Here is a 16,608-nt window from a genome sequence, read left to right as displayed (position 1 = left end):
TTAGTTCAACTAACCTTTCCTCGTATGACAATCATTCTTGTGGCCCTACGCTGCACCTTTTCTAAGGCCGCAATGTCCTTTTTAAGATATGGTGACCAAACCTGCACACAATATTCTAGGTGAGGTCTCACCAAGTCAGTAGGTCCCCTGTGAGAAAGGAGAGCAGTGGAAGCCTACTGAAGCCTAATGAAGCCTACTGATCTGAAATATACAGGCAAGATCCTCCCGCTTCGAGAAACAATCACATGTACACAGAGTTGGGTAATTCAGGTTCAGAGAGTAAAAGTCCAGACTGGGATTTTGTTCCAACCAACCAGTTGAAAACTCTGACTGTGACTCTTTATGCTCAACTTTGTTGAAGCAAAATCCCAGTCTGGACTTTTACTCTCTGGACCTGAATTACCCAAGTCTGCATATACAGAAGCAACATCTATGAGGAGCAGCCACACTTCTGCTGCCCTCATATGACAAAGGTGAGAGACGTGGGGGCGATGCTGCCCTCTGCATAACAGACAGGGACGTTACGACAAACCAGCAGGTCACCTGCGCTATAGGGCTAACTGGGCATCCAGCTATGGAGAGGGGGGTCCATAGGGGGTCTTAGAGACCCGACCATTCTACCAGAGACACCACACGGAAGCAGAGAGCCAGCAGCCCGGTGCCCAGTAGGTCGCCCAGGGCCGTCAGGTACGGGATGGAGAAGTTGTCCGGATCGAGTCTCTGGCGCCACATCAGCCTCACCATCAGCTCAGCCAGGTAGAGCAGCATCCCCACCTGAGCGTGAAGCATTTGTTTGGGAGTCAGTGACAGCTCAGCCAAAAGCAGTTACAAAGGGGGTAGGGTTGCATTTCAAAAACAATCCAGAAGCGCTGTGCTGGGTAGACGGCACGTCCAGAACCGCAGCTGACTGTGCCAGGCCACAAACTGAGACGTGACGTACATAAATCATAAAAGCCACTAGTGCTTTCTTCAGTCCCACTGACATATTGGTTTAATTTCTTTTTGTTGGCAGGAACACACCATAAGAACGCAGCGGGAAAGGTCTCTCTCTGGATACTTACAGTCTACAAGGAACAAGGCTGTGTTTGTTTTACAAGCGGAATTCATTTCATAGCGGATGATCATGCAAAATTTGTGACAATTTACCAACTCCCCATATTCCCCCCACTTCAGTCCCCCTTGCTGTGAGACCCTCCCCCCGCCCCTGGGTATCCTGCTGGGGGGGGGGGGGGTTTGACAGCTGAGGAATGTTTCAGAATGCCCACCTGCAAGAGAGCGGCAGACAGGTAGCAGCAGGTGAACGCGAGCGTGATGGCCGTGTGTCCCCCCTGCAGCAGGTGGATGGTGTAGAGGAAGATCAGGTGACCAGGGATAACCAGGAAGAACAGCACCCGGGCGGACTTAGAGTTCACACCTGTGGGGAAACAGAGGGGGAGGAGGGAATTAGAGAGAGGAACTCTGCCTGAGACCACGACTGTGATTAAAGAGACGTATGCGTGCGGCTCTTGCAGCAGTGCATGTAAGCTACTGACCCGAGGAGAAGAAGACGACGTAGGGGTTTGGCCAGTGCTGCTCCATCTTGTAGGGCAACACACCCGGAACACTCCAGAAGTGCAGGTAGGTGGAGATACGACTGGCCTGAATAGCCACCAGATTTCCACCCACGCCTTGAGAGAATGCCGATACGGAAGGTCAAGTGTCTGCGGTCTACACGCCAATCCAGGATTTTAGCAGGATATCAAAGGGGACGATTAATCGAACATCAACCGCAATTAGGAGAAGCACTATTTATAATAGTCCAGCATTCTGATTTTTAGATTTACTCTGTTCTTTGACCATTGGAGAAGGTCTATTTGGTTTTGCTTCAGGGTCTTTGTCAAGGTCTGTCTTTTTATCAGGTTACAATTTAGACTGTAATCTGTTGTTTTCATTTCCGATCCATAAACAAAGGACACAGCTGAGTCTAGCAAGGGCTCCCTGGGTGAGCAATAGGTTTAAACTGGTTTTATAGGGTCACACTTGGCTGGGTTTTGAAACAATGGCTGTTTCTTTTTCTGATTTAACTGGAGGAAAAAGAGGGTAAAGTCCTCCTAGAGAGTCATTTACTCTTTTAAGTGCTAACATAAATGTTAATTATGTTATTGTTTTGTCTCAAGAGGGTTACAAGATAACTTAATGCAGTTCCTATTCTTTCTGAATTAATTTCTAGACTGCCTAGCTTCTGTGCCTATCCCAGCATTCCCTGCTCCCTGCTGTATTATACCCACAGAGGCACATGATCAACAGGAACATTCCAGGGCCTGGAGCAGTGTCGATCTTTAAAGCAGCTGGGGACTCTAATGATTCTCTTCGACCCTGACAGTGAAAGTGGAATGAAATGAAGGGGAACCTTAACAAATTGAGTCACTTGAATTCCCGTACAGTAACACTTGGGACGTCTCTCTGATGTTTCTAAGAACTTACAATCATGGTTTCCAGCAAGGCCTTTATATTCCAAAACCTGAGTCACTGCACTATTATTATCACAGGAATATTGAAAGTCATACTGAGATATACTGAAAGTCAAACACGAGCCACTCTCATACCGCTAACAGAGATTGGGTGTTGGGGTTGGGATTAGGTAATTACCAAGTTGTGTGCTGCTGAGTTTGATCTTGCAGCATCATTCTCAGTGCCTACAGGCTTCTCACATTATGATGCTCATCTGGCCCTGATTGGACTGATTAATCTCTTTATGGTTAAATATGGTCATGGGGTGGGTGGGGGGGGTTGAGAAAGACTGGAAAGTCAGAGGTATTATCCAATAAAGATAAAAGTGGAACACCCAGATGGACAGTGACCTGCATTTTTTGTGGCCAGTTGTATGGAAGGTAAGGATTTCTCATCACCTTGCCAGCCACGCACCTGCACTGCCTGTCAAAGGGCTGGTTTTGGTTCAACTGCATCTACTGTGATGAGCAACAAACCAGAGGAACCAGGCAGTGATCTCACTCTCAGTTCAAACAAGCCTTTCGTTCCTTACCTATGCCTTTTCTTTCAGCTCTTTGTTTGCTGAATCAGTGTTTGTACCCAGCATGTGCGCAACAATTTTCAGACTTACCATTGATGACTGGCGTAAAGACAGCCATTCCCTCAAAGTTGGGGTCACTGACAGTCTTGTCCAGAATGAGGCCTCCAATACTGTGGACAGAGGGCTACGTGTCACTAGCAAAGCTGGAAAGAATTCTTATGTTTTGTGGCCACTAGTTATCCAGCCCAATTCTCACCCTCTACCTGCCGCAATCAATGGAGAGAACCATAAATGACTAACGATCATATGAAAAACAGGAAAATTTGGAACAGAGAAGCTCTATCAGAGCATTGTGTGTTCCTCTTGCCCTGCAGGCCAGCTTGCTGACTCATGATGTGCTAAGCTTGGTTAACCAAGATACTCGTCATACTGGTTTAGCTGAAACAATTCATGGGGTCATTGGTCACAGCTGAAGCAGTAAGTCACAGAGGTAGAATGTGATCTAAAGTCCATATCATGAGTTTTCCTTTTGGGTTTGCCGAAATCGCTTGGTTTGCATGTTGTAAATATTAGGGTTTTTGCAGCAGAGTTTGACGCCTTTTGGTTTGATGGCACACAGCGGTGAACCAATACTGTACCTGCTAATGGACATGGCCAAAATGACAGGCTGCCACCCAGACCTCAGAACCTCACGGGTCTGGGGGCTGCGCCGGGCAAGGATGACCCAAATCGGGATCAGAACCAGGAAGAACCCACACACCAAGGGTGACAGGAGCCATGCCTCTGGAACACAGAACATGGGGAGACAGAGAACATGTCAGCAAAGGTTAACATGCTGTACCAACACATGACTTTGTCCTTATCGCACATATTCAAGCTTATGGTCACTTTTCTATGAATAGTCACAGACAGTGTCCTCTTTGTACACGTAAGCATGGTGTGTCCACGATGTTTACAGTAAGTCCAGAGCTCATATCCTCCTGAGACCCCACCCATTCATTTATGTCCATTGTAGTGGACATTTTGTTTTTGCATCTATCTTTTCACTGATGTAAGTGAACGTATTTATTCCTGTTGTACACTAAAGAGGACATGCTGTGAAATTAAAAATAAAAATAAATTTGAAAAAATCTAAATTCCTCCAAAGACAAATAACCTAAAATTGAAGGACACTTTTTTTCCTTGGGTCTCAAGAGGATATAGCAGCTCAACCTACTTTGCCCTCTACTGACCTCTATTGGTACATATACATATTGCATTTCATTTCATTTTAAATAAAAAAACGATACGAGTAGTTCTCGCTTTCTGGGTTCCCGATTTACAAGTTTATATCTTTATGAGAATTTTCTGCGGCAAAAATGAAACTTTCATTTTTCTTTTCTTTTCTTTTTTTTTAAATTTGCATGTAACTCAATTGGCGCTGCCCACAGCCCAACAAAGTTTTCAGATAAGTTTGCTTTGTGAAATATCTAACTGTGCATGCCCAATTTGTACCTTGCATGTATCTGCATGCGCAGTATTATACTTAATGGCATATTTTCCAGCAGTGCCTGATTTGTACCACTTCGTTTCACGACCCAATCTGATGCTGATAATATACCAGGTTTAGTGATGTCCACCAGCTCAGAATGGCACCCCATCTGCTGAAAGTCAAAGTGACCAAAATTGACTGTGAGTGTTACAGTTTTAGCAAAGAAGTGTTTTTCTCCAAGGATTTTCTTTTGTTTAAATGTGTATGTATTTTTTATCAAATGTTAATTCTAATAATGTGTTTTTGTAAACTCACTGTTGGCTTTTCTTCTTTTTTTTTTTGGCTGGAACCAAAGTCATCATTTTTATAACATTTCTATGGGAAAATGCCTCCCGCTTTACAAGTTCTTGATTAACGAGCAATAATTTTGAACGAATTAGCTCGTAAAGTCGAGAAATACCTGTACTCTCTATCGCCAATCTCCTTCATAAACAGATAAATTACCACCAAAAATAGTCTGAACAAATAATATTTTAAAATTATTTTACCTCTGTCCCTAGACACAATACAGTGCCCTAAAATGGAACCCCACTCAAAATTAACATTTAATATGTAATGCAAAGTTTTGTGTGAGTCGTTAATACTGAAGAATGCATGTAAATGTTGAAACTGTATATTATTACTGAATAGTATAACCAGTCACAATTGTGAAATGAACAGTTTAAGATGATAAATTGTCATTGTTGACACACCACAGCACACAGTGTATGACAATGAAATGTGTCCTCTGCATTTAATTCATATGTGACATTGTGACATAGCAGGCGGCAGCTATTATTTTAGCACCCGGGGAGCAGTGCGGGGCTGGGGGGGGGGAGTGGGGTGCACCTTGCTAGTCAGGGATTCAAGGCAGCCTTTCCATCACAAGCACACTTTCCTAACCATTAGGCCACCATATGACCTTCCCACACACCTCGCATTCCTAAAAAGCATGGATGGATTTTACATCCATGCCTGACACTAATGCAACAAGATCCATTTTTATGCATAGAAAATATTTTCTTGCTAATCGTATTAATGCTTTCAGCAGAGATTTCTAACATGTCCCAGAGACCCTTTGGTTCTCATTTTTTCTCTACATTTTCATGTAGGCACAAATTTAACTACCTAACTCCTCAGCTACGATGTGTCAGTCAATGGCGCCCAACGGCTCACCTCTGCAGCGGAAGAGAGTGCTGCTGACGCCGGCCAGCAAAGACAGCGTGATGAGGTCACCCAGGCTGGCGGCGATGGGAGTGGCCACATTGTCTGGGTTGACGCCCACCTTCCTGGACCCGATGATCACCCCCACCATCACCAGGCCTATAGAAGCAGTAATGCGGTCAGACCTTAACATTGACATTGAAGTTCATAGTAGCTATCTATGGACCACTTGGACATTAGCATGTACAATTGCACATTTAATTCATGTGCAATTCAGAGGCCTGGAGGTGATGGAACAGAGCCTTAGCCTAAGCTTTCACTGCTATATGTTCAAACATGATGACTATTAATGGAGCAGTGCCATATTGAATCACGGTGACCTTCTCAGGATGAAACAGTCACAAGCGGGTGATGATCTGTTCTCTGCATTGCAGAAACAGCAGTAACCACCCCACTGTGACCAGGAGGTGGAGCAGATGCTTGACTATGGCGTCACTGTGCTTTCTGGAGCCACTAGATTTCCTTAATTGTCAGGCCCCCTAAGCAGTAGCATTGAAAGCAGGGTTGGTGAGGGTGTTTCAGCACCTCCTCTGGTTGATGGTGGTAATGCAGTGTCAGAGTACCACAGAGCAGTTTCCCCATGCCTTTTGTTTTAGAAAAATACGCCTCAAAAGGCAACTTCATGATTTTTTTAGACTACTGCTGTTAGCTGTTAATAGCTACTGCTGATACAAAAGAATTTCAGTTCAGTTCATTGGTCCTTCTGACTTCCAGCATCCAAAGTGTCTTCCTGCTCTGAAGCCCCTCAGCTTTCTTTCAAAAAAAGACCTTAGCAACAAATCTAGTGACTATCTGAGTGGACATCGGCGACCTTCCAGAGCTCGGGTCGCTGTGTTGGCAGTGCCCACGGTCTGCGTTCCATCTTAATAAAACAGCTGTTAGACGCATTTCCGCTGGGTCACTCACATCATCAAACAGCATGTGGCTAAAGCCTGGGACGTCAGCTTTTAGCTAATATGAGCTTCCCCTGCCCCTGTTTAATATCCTTTTTAATAAGGATGTCATTTTTCTTTCATTTACATTCATTTTGTAGAGGCTTTTGTCCACAGCAAATTACATTTTATGTTTTATCGTTTATGTACAATTTTATGTCTGGCATTAGAAAATGAATGGATGGATGGATTTTTTCACTTTTAAATCATTTTTTAATATGCAAATTATGGTATGACATCATTTGGCAACTTTTTTTTTTTGAGGGTTTTCCACTGAAATCAACAGGGTGTCTTCCTGAACGCTCCGATAAAAGCTGCATGCAGGAAGCTTTTTTAATGAACAATCAGCTAGTTAGGAACAGGAAGTGGGTGGTCTGACCCTGATGGGATGGGGGCGGGGCTTTGTGCGAGCTTACCCAGCAAGAGCGCTGCTGTGAATGCGGTGGTCACGCTACTCGCACACAGCAAGATGGCATTGTCCAGCGCCACCTGTCCGCGGGAGACCGCTCCAAGCGCTGCAGCCGTCATGGCCGCCAGAAAGCCAACAGCAGTAGCCTGCACCTGGGTGGAGGACAGAGACCAGGGCAGGCTACAGAAAATGCTGGTCCTCCCAATGCCGGACTCCTCTCCATCTTTGGATGTCGGCTGGTCCAACCCGTTTTGAGACCCTTAGCGAAATCTGATTAAGCCTCATTTGCCATCTGCCTTCCCATTCTGACTGGCTGATCGGACGGGGGGCCCCCTGGTGGCTGCCGGGTTCTAAGCAGCCACTTCGCTTGCTTATCCCTTGGACTGGCCCTGGTCTGATGAACTACAGCCTGATGACCTGCAGCCATGGATTCAGGCCGAACTCCTGAACCAGCACTGCTGAGCATATGGTACAGAAATGACCACAAAAATTTAAAATGGCACAAGAAAATACTGGTCTGGAAGAGTAGTTTAAAAAAAAAAAAAAAAAACAGCTGCGTGAGACAACAGCAGGAGATAAACTTTAAACCCTTGATAGGAGCCGAAAATAATTGTTAATCAGCAGCATCCTGCTATGGCTCTGTAACGTTTCTTTTCTGAGATGAATTTCTGACAAACAAATGGTTATCTTGAGGTTTAAGCATGAGCCAGCTTTAGGACTGGATAAAAAGCCTCGTCTTCAGTTACGGCAGAATGAATCGACCAGCTTTAAGGAATTAAGTGTTGTCCTATAAAGTCAACTGCTGTATTAGACGCACATCTCCAGCCAAGTCTTTGGCCTTGGCAAGACCCCGTTACAGGATGGTAAAAATCATCACGGGAATTTAGACAGGCATTTACAGTGTGATGGTGTAACACACACTGAGATTAACAGAAGAGCATTTAAAATGCGCAGTTTAGACTGTGCAGCTGCCTAATACACACACACACACACACACACATATATATAGACACAAACATATAATATTATATATTATACAAACTTAAACACACACACATATATATATATATACACACACACACACACAAATGGACTGAACTTTTTGGGGGACCATTTACAGACATGAACGATATAGGACGACCCTTGACCTTTGACCCTGTCCTGATGTCCCCTTCCATCTCTCTGTGGACACTACCATCCCACCTTCAGCTGCATGCTATAATGGGGCAGTTCATCTTTTTATTGCCTCGATCCCAGGGCTCTAGCGGGCCACATGTCGCTCTGCTGTGCGTGGTAGCGCCGTGGAGTTCGATCGAACTCCAGGTCTCCTAAATCTCCTGCCAGACGGAGTATAATTAACGCTTATGCTCAGGGCCCGAACGGGACAGGAACGAGGAAGCGATGGCTTGCGGACAACATCGATTCACTGTCTGAGCTCAGGGCGCACAGACTGCAGACAATGGGGTGAATTAATGGTGAATTATTGAGGAAACAAAGTTTTGATGCATCTACACTGGCATGTGTGTGCATGTTTGTGTGTGTCTGTGTCTGAGTGAAGCTACCTGGACAAGAGCAAGGTTACTGCACACCATCTTCCTCTGCTCCTGGGGGTCGTCCATCTGCCCTACGTTGGCCTGCGAGACAGGGGAATTGTGTAGGGCTGTTACTGCTGCCACTGCACTAAGCATCCTGTGTCACACGGCGGCCTCATGCTCACTGCTGTGGACAGTCTCGACGCCAGCGTCATCTCCAGGTTCCCCTTCAGCCCCACCAGTGCTGGCACCAAGATGAACACCTCAGAGATGGTCTTAAACACGTCCCAGTGCTGCGGGGGGAGACAGAGCAGTGTGAGGTACCCATGCAAGTTAAGGTTGAGCTCAATCCCATGGTACTGCACTAAAAATGATGACAGTCACCTTAGCAGCATTTAGCCCATCCAAAATTGTGTGTGTTTAGGGTCCATTTGCCTGACATTTGACTGTAACTATATGACAGCTTTCACGCACAAATAAGGACAATTCTCCAATATGTTTTTAGTTTAAAAAAAAATTCCTCTCTGTAGCCCTGCCCTATCCCATCCATGTTGAGAAACACCCTCTTTTCAGACTCTAATCATTTTATTTACACTGACCAGCTGTTTATTAATAGCTAAATTGCTTTCAGCTGCTCTGATGACGCTCAGGAAACTTACAGATTACTTAGGGATACTTTCTCTGCAGAAATTCAAGGGTACAACAGCCAGAATACTTGGGACTAGAGTGAGCCCTGAAGCACCAGACTGCCAGTTGCATGATTAATTTATATATATAAAAAATAGACTAATAACATTCTTGAACACATCATTTTTATAAATGCTAAAAGTTGAGAAATGTGTAAGATGTAGGGTATTTTTAGCTATCCTCAGCTCTGCCTTCCCCATTTGCTGCTAAATTACTGGAACTTGTCAGACACACATCATCACAAAGTTTTCCCAGGACACTGGACATAGCTCCAGGTCTTCCTCTCCCCTGAGAGAGAACAGGGGGGACTGTACCCCCCATTTGTCCTAGCCGCCAACCTGAACTGTCACCGGACACGGTCACCCTCCTCCTAATTCCCAAACTCCCCCATCCATGAATAACCAAGGAGGAAGGGACTCAGGCAGAAAGGGGACTGTGAAAATAACCAGCATGAATTAAACAGCTCCCACAGTGGCTAGAGGCCTGGGAGCTGTGGCCGCTGGCTGCTCCCTGGCTGTGTGCTTTCTGTGTTTGGTCTCTGTCCTGGCCATGTCCTGTCTATGTCCTGTCTGCATCTTATGTTCTGTCTGTGCCCTGTGTATGTCCTGACTGCATGATGTCTCTGTCCTGTGTATGTACTGACTGCATGCTATCTATGTCCTGTCTATGTCCTGGCTGCATGCTGTCTATGTCCTGGCTGTGTCCTGACTGCGTGCTCTCTGTGCTCTGTCAATGTCCTTTCTACATTCTTATTGCATGCTGCCTATGTCCTGTCTATGTTCCGGCTGCATGCTGACTATGTCCTGCCAATGTCCCGTCTATGTCCTGACTGCATGCTGTCTATGTCCTGTCTGTGTCTTGACTGCAGGCTGACTATGTGCTGTCTATGTCCTGTCTAGTCCATGTCCTGCCTGTGTCCTGTCAATGTCTTGCCTTTGTTCTGGCTAGGTTCTGCGTATGTTCCGGCTGCGTCCTGGTTACTTCCTACCTGTGTCCTGGCTGGGTTCTGGGTATGTTCTGGCTTCATCCTGGCTGCTGACTGTGTCCTACGTTAAATGAGCTGATATCATGACTGAAATGTTTTATGCTTTCCAATTCTGGTATATGTACTTAAAAGATTTTCCAGTGCAATATAACAAGTGGTATTGTGCCATTAGTTTTAACAGCATGTCACAGGGAGCCACAGAGAAGGAGGACAAGAAGATAGGGAAGGAAAGAGATGACATACAGGAGTTATTTTATAGACGGTGTGACCTCCAGTATTCAGACCTGGTTTACAGGCTGAGCTAAGAATGATTCATCCATACTGAGCAGCTTGGGATAGAGGTATGGGGGGGGGGAGATGCAGAACCCCCCACCCCCACCCCAAGCCTGCTCATGACGCAGCAGTTTTCACAGCTCGGAGGACACCTCACTGACAGCCAGTCAGATGAGGGCCAGGTGGGAGGCATTTGCTCATTAACATTTAATCACTTCCTATCAATCAGGCTGCAGCCAAGGGCTTTAGAGCTCGAGGGGGAAACAAAAAAGTGACAAAAAAACAATGTACCAATTTGTGGAACAGAAAAAAAAATATTTCTAGATATTATGTTAGGGTTGGAAGTTAGGGTAGATATTGAAGGATACTTCTGTAAAATAACATCTACGAATCCTGCCCATTGACCGGAAATACAACCTTTAACAACACATCTAACCTCAGTCCAAGCTTTTTCCATTTGTCATTATTATTTTCCCCCAATATGGCAGAGGTCCCCTGAACTTCCCTCCATTCAATTTCCACATTCGCCTATTCAGTGAATACCCTTAAAAGCATGGTGCCCCACTAAACATCCCCCTGTATAAAGCCTGCACATGCAGACCCAGCCTGGCAGAGCTCATTTAAAGACACATACACACGGACACAGATGCGCATCAAGCGCCCCTACTTGCGCTGTGTCCATGACCACGCCAGCCGCCACCATGCCCAGGCCGGCGACCAGGTATGGCAGCAACACCTGGGAGGCGATCTGACCCGACGTCTCAGGCAGGAAGCCGTGGGCGCAGCGCGTGAGCCGGCAGGTGAATGCACGTAGCCGCCGGCCCTCATAACGCAACTCCAGTTCAAGCTGTGTCACCGCCATCGGGCGCCGGAGGTCACGGGGGGTCACAGAGGTCCCATCGGCACCGGGGGGGGCTGATGTCGAGATCCTTCACAGCATGACCGAGTCTTTCCTTGAAAAAAACGTGAAAGGACTCAGCAGGAGGTGTCTGACTCAGTGAAACAGATCCAGGAAGTCATGTCGACATGGCAGGAATACGGAGATCATTGCCCTTAATGTCCTCCGATCACTGGGATAACCGGAATATGAGGAAAACTCCGCACAATTCCTCCACCTGTTGCTTCGGGTCTGAGTCAGTGTCGATGTGAAAACATGCCTCCTGTTCCTTGTTTATTTTTTATGGGCTTGTCCTTGTCCTGCCAGACAGAGGTCAGACAGACGGGGGCACCGCCACAGAGCGCCCAGAGACTTCCTGCTCAGGCCTCGCTGGCTAGCAGGCAGGCGGCGGACGGCCGCCGGTCCAGCCCAGTGCGCTCCCCGTGCCGCAGGAATGTCCACACTCGCCGCAGGAGGACCCCGTAGGAGGCAGCGAACTTTTTTGCCGGCCGGCGCTTCTCCTGCACGTCCACACCGTTACCCTCGGGGCCGTTCGTCATCATCGGGGCACGACTCGTGCAGGATGGGTGGGGGGGGGGGGGGCAGCCAGACTACTCACGGCCTCGGGAACATGAGGGACAGGTTGCCTGAAGCTCCTTGGGGCTCTAGTGCTGGCTTCGCAGCTACCGCCAGACTTCACCCCCCTGAGCCCAATTCGACGTCCGGTGCTCCTTTGGTTAGAAGTGAAGCTCTGAGTCTCACGAGGACCCACAGACTGTCGGACAGGTGCCGGGCCGTCTCACATACACGCCTGATGTCCTTGGGAAGTCTATGTGCTTCCCGGTGCGCTACGCAGTCCCACCGCTCTCCCGTGCGAAGCTGTGATCTCCCTCGGTCCGCTCCGAGTCACACGTCTTTCCCCCCCGTCTGCCGTCGAGGGGCTGAGGCGACTGCTCCTTCCAGAACCAGCAGAGGTGGCCGAAAAGGAAATGAGAGAGGGAGCGAGAGAGAGAGAGAGAGTGAGAGCAAGGAGTAGCGAGAGGGAGAGTTGGCGAGCGAGAGAGAGAGAGACAGAGAGAGAGAGAGAGAGAGGGAGAGCTGGGAACCCAAAATGCTTCACCGGAGACCCCATCATGAAGCTTAATTGATTGCTGGGTTGGCGAAATACACTCAGGTTCTGGTGACAGCCAGAGGACAAGTGAGAAGCTGTTTGGAGAGATCTAGGCGAGGACAGGCTGCCTTAAGGCTCTCAGATACACGCGCCACACACACAAATACACATACATACATAGGTTTGTAACTCTATTCTTGTGGGGACTCTCTGTTCATTTCTATGGGGAAAATTCTAATCCCAATATGATGACCTTAACCCCTACCCAACCCTAACCTTGCCCATAAGTAACCGAACAAAATACAAGACTTTTGGCATTCTTAGTTTCTTGATTGCATTCACAGATCTTTGTGGAGACCTGAAAGAATGGTCCCCACATTTGGTCTCACACAACATAATGTAAAAATAATCTACACATAAACACACACACACACACATAAACACACTCCTTTCCAGTAAAGCCCTCCCCATCCTCACCAGAGAAACAAGCAGTTGTGTTGTTCCAGTTTGTGCCCAGATGTCAGAAAAACACATTTAAATGGACAACTGTGACTTCTCTGCTACCTAATTAATGGTCTGGGAAGCCTCTAGAGTGTCATCCCTAATTATCAGAAGCATAGATACTGTCAGCCATGCACACAGCAGCACTTTAACAGCACCAGTCCGTTCATTATGTCAGCTACTAGACGTGACTTGCTGTGGCAGCCTAACAGCAAGAGCCATAGCTGTTCCTGGAACAGCTAAAGGCTGAAGGAGCCAGAATTATTAAAAATAGGTAAATATATCTGACTCATATCACACCTGACAAAGATGGGCTCTAGGTCAATGACAGTAAACCTGCATTAAATAAGCGGATGACACTCAGACCGAGATCTGGCCACTTCCTACTGAGGCCAAGGTGATGGGCTGAGTGACCCGACACATGAGGGCTGGGGACAGCAGCCCTGAGTCTCTGCTCCCTATTACTCTTAGGGCACCATCTCCAACCCACCCGAATCAGTCCACAAGCCAATTAGAGGCACTTTCTAGTTTTTTTTTGTTTTTTTTTTTTTTAACTGCCCATAAATATTTTCCCCAAGGATTTCAGGTGCTATTTCAGAGGCCCAGAGGGAAAAGCTGAAAATGTTCGGCTGACAGCTGGCGAAAGAGCGGAACCAATGTCAACCCTGTTAGGACACTGAGAATAATCACGTCCTGAGACCAGGAAGGAAAGCCAGTGAGAACTTTAGGAGAAGAACATAGCATTCTGAATGAACTAATTAATCTGCCTGATGGATTCCCTGAATAACCCCCCCCTCCCTCCGGTAATATTCCACAGTAATAAACAGACAAGACTCTCAGCCGAGAGGCGATGGATAAACAAACAAGCAATTTCACGGGCGAGACGTTTTGTCTGTTTTTACGAATACCCCCCCCCCTCCACCCCCCCACATCTGAAAAAAACAAAGTGATATTTCACGATCACAGCTTTACAGCACATAAAAAAGCCTGAATGATAGTAAAATGCTGTGATGTATCATTGGGAGCAGCCTACAGCTCCGGACCGTGGGCACACCACGCTCCTTCAGAGATCACGTCCCACCAGACTGCTAATCAGATCCAGCGGGACACTGTGACCTCCCGCTGCCCCAGAAATGGGTCAATTTGTTTTTTATCCTCCCCCTTTCTCCTCCACTCTATTGGTATGTTCCTATTTATTACTCCAGGACTAAAGGATAAATCTTGAGCATAAATTATTTTAAAAATACCAGGTGTTAGAGAGGGAGGGCTGGGGCAGTTCTATTTTAATGCATTGGTGCCTAAAAAAACAGTCGCAGTAGTCCAGGGGGGGAAGGGGATCCAGCGGTGTGAGAGATGAACGCACCGGATCCGCTCTGAAACACAACACGGACTGCAGGGCGGCGCCCTACCACTGCCACGACTATACCGTTCACGCTGTGGGGTATACTGGGATATGATACTTACCCTCAGGCAGCCCAGAAAGGTATACAGGTAAAAAGAAGAATGAATCAGTAAACCAGTGCATAAGCAATCCTAGTAGTCAAAGCTATAATAAATGATTGCGATACAAAATAAACATTAATACAGTGGAATCCGCTTATAGTGATCATGTTTGTCTGGGTGACATTGATCACTATGAGCGAATGATCATTAAAGCCGTTTTTTTCCTTTTTCTATACGTCTCAGGCAGATTAACAGCTAATTTACATTTGTATATTTAATACCTTAATTTAATGTAATAGAACGGACCTCGGTGCTATTTGTAGAATTTTGACTTTTTCAAAATTGTTTTTGTGTTGGAACACTTTTCAAAGTACAGTGCTGTACAAATCAAATGGCAGAACTATGTATAATTCAAAGACGCTACAATACTGTAGAGCCGACGGCATTTGCATGTCCCTCTTTGTATTTCTTAGTGTACAGTAGGTATACTTGTGCTGTGTATCCGGTTGTTATCCTTTAATTGTGGTTGTACTCAGTTCTTGCCTGATCTTTGCATGTCTTAGCCATTGTTACCATCCTTAGTGTGATTTCCCCGTGTTTCCTTGTTATTCACAGCTTTCCTGTTATCACTACTTGTCGTTTGGTCCATTTAAGGAGTAACATAAAGAGCAACGTGTCAGTCCGCCTCTTGTTTTTATTCGCTGCCGCCACGATCCCTTAGTCTTGCTTTAGTACAATAGGATATTGTATATAAAATATGGCTTATCGTAGTTTCGTGGCTGCATCTCGGTTGCTCGTTTTTGGCGGTTTATCACAAGCTTCGATGAGTCTATATTTGTCATTGAGAGAAAATTACTTTCTTCTTTCTTTCATGTTTTCTGTGTGCGCAGCATTAGCCTCAGCTAGGTAGCTAGCCAGAAGCAGACAGATTACTACAAATCAAAGTATGTTTATAAAAGTAAAGTAAAAAAGAAGAAAAAGTAGCGTTGTTATATTTTTTTACGTATGTTGTCATGTATTAAAAACCCAAAATGAACACTGTAAGCGGACTACTTGATTATTATATGCGAATCATTTAAACAGTATTTATACATTAATTATTTTGTCCCAAGCTTTTTTATCCATATAAGTGGGTTCCACTGTACCATAATATAATATTATAAATAGCATTATTATTATTATGACAAATTATATTTATGACTCCAATATATTACATTTGTCCATCTGTACTTACGAAGGATCGGTTCAGGGCCCCCTGCAGATACCAGAATATGCGGATGCTCAAGTCTCTTAATCTTATATAAAATGCCGTACTATTTGCTTCCCTACACACATCTCCCCATATACTTTTAAATCATCTCTATATTACAGTCAAACCAAGTAACTTGGTCCGCGAGTGTTTTGCAAGACGAGCAATTTTTAAAAAATATATTCTAACTTGATAAAAGAGCGAAGTCTTGCAATACGAGTATTATGTATACGCATTGTCTGCCGAGCGTCACGTCATCACAGCTGAGCCGATAGTTCTCTCTCTCTCGCTACGGGATTGTGGGTAATCGTCTGACAAGCTCGGTCTCAGTCGGCGTCTCTCATGCTCGGTCTCAGTCGGTCTGCATCACTCGTATAATCAAAATTTAGTAGTGTAGCGGTGCGAACGATGAATCCTTTTAACGACAATGCAATGTCACATTTCCGCGAAATGGAAAAGGAGGCAGAAGCGGCTATCATTGGATAGGTTCCTTGTTAAAGTCAAACAAAAAGAAAAAAAATTACAGTGAGCCAACAGATAGCAGTGATTCCGTTAGTTACAGTGAAAGCCAAGTCGTCCTACAAAATAACCCTCCTCTTCTCCTCTCTCTCCTCTCCCTCAGACCATCCACGATTTTTTTCAAAGGTAAAGTGCAAGTTAATTTGTTTTATGTATTTTTACTTTATATTTTGTATTAATCATTTTTATATTCATATATTTGGGTTGTGGAACGAATCATCTGAGTTTGCATTATTTCTAATGGGAAAATTCGCTTTGATATACGAGTGCTTTGGATTACGAGCACGTTTCCTGGACGAATTTTGCTCGCAAACCAAAGTACAGTACTCGTGATATCTGATATAGT

General features: G+C 45.6%; 1 protein-coding gene across 1 annotated transcript; it reads right to left on the bottom strand.

The window, feature by feature from the left end:
* Positions 1 to 542: 542 nt before the first annotated feature.
* Positions 543 to 12,505, bottom strand: LOC111851699 (solute carrier family 41 member 1-like). Its single transcript, XM_072715427.1, has 10 exons — positions 11,230 to 12,505; positions 8,803 to 8,910; positions 8,648 to 8,719; positions 7,093 to 7,237; positions 5,697 to 5,843; positions 3,649 to 3,793; positions 3,101 to 3,180; positions 1,533 to 1,667; positions 1,266 to 1,414; positions 543 to 774 (listed from the first exon to the last, which is right to left on the bottom strand). The coding sequence occupies exons 1-10, from the start codon at positions 11,422 to 11,424 to the stop codon at positions 601 to 603; spliced, it is 1,350 nt and encodes a 449-aa protein (XP_072571528.1). The 5' UTR covers positions 11,425 to 12,505; the 3' UTR covers positions 543 to 600.
* Positions 12,506 to 16,608: the final 4,103 nt, after the last annotated feature.

Source organism: Paramormyrops kingsleyae, chromosome 8 (assembly GCF_048594095.1).
Source record: "Paramormyrops kingsleyae isolate MSU_618 chromosome 8, PKINGS_0.4, whole genome shotgun sequence".
Lineage (NCBI taxonomy): Eukaryota > Metazoa > Chordata > Actinopteri > Osteoglossiformes > Mormyridae > Paramormyrops > Paramormyrops kingsleyae.
This window is presented reverse-complemented; position numbering and strand designations above follow the sequence as displayed.

Excerpts from the sequence above, each read along its gene's own strand:
- LOC111851699 (XM_072715427.1), bottom strand. The coding sequence starts at position 11,424 with ATGGCGGTGACACAGCTTGAACTGGAGTTGCGTTATGAGGGCCGGCGG. Across the intron at positions 8,911-11,229 it reads TGGTCATGGACACAGCGCAA|CACTGGGACGTGTTTAAGAC; the intron begins GTAGGGGCGCTT and ends CTCCCCCCGCAG. Across the intron at positions 7,238-8,647 it reads GTAACCTTGCTCTTGTCCAG|GTGCAGGCTACTGCTGTTGG; the intron begins GTAGCTTCACTC and ends TCCTCCACCCAG.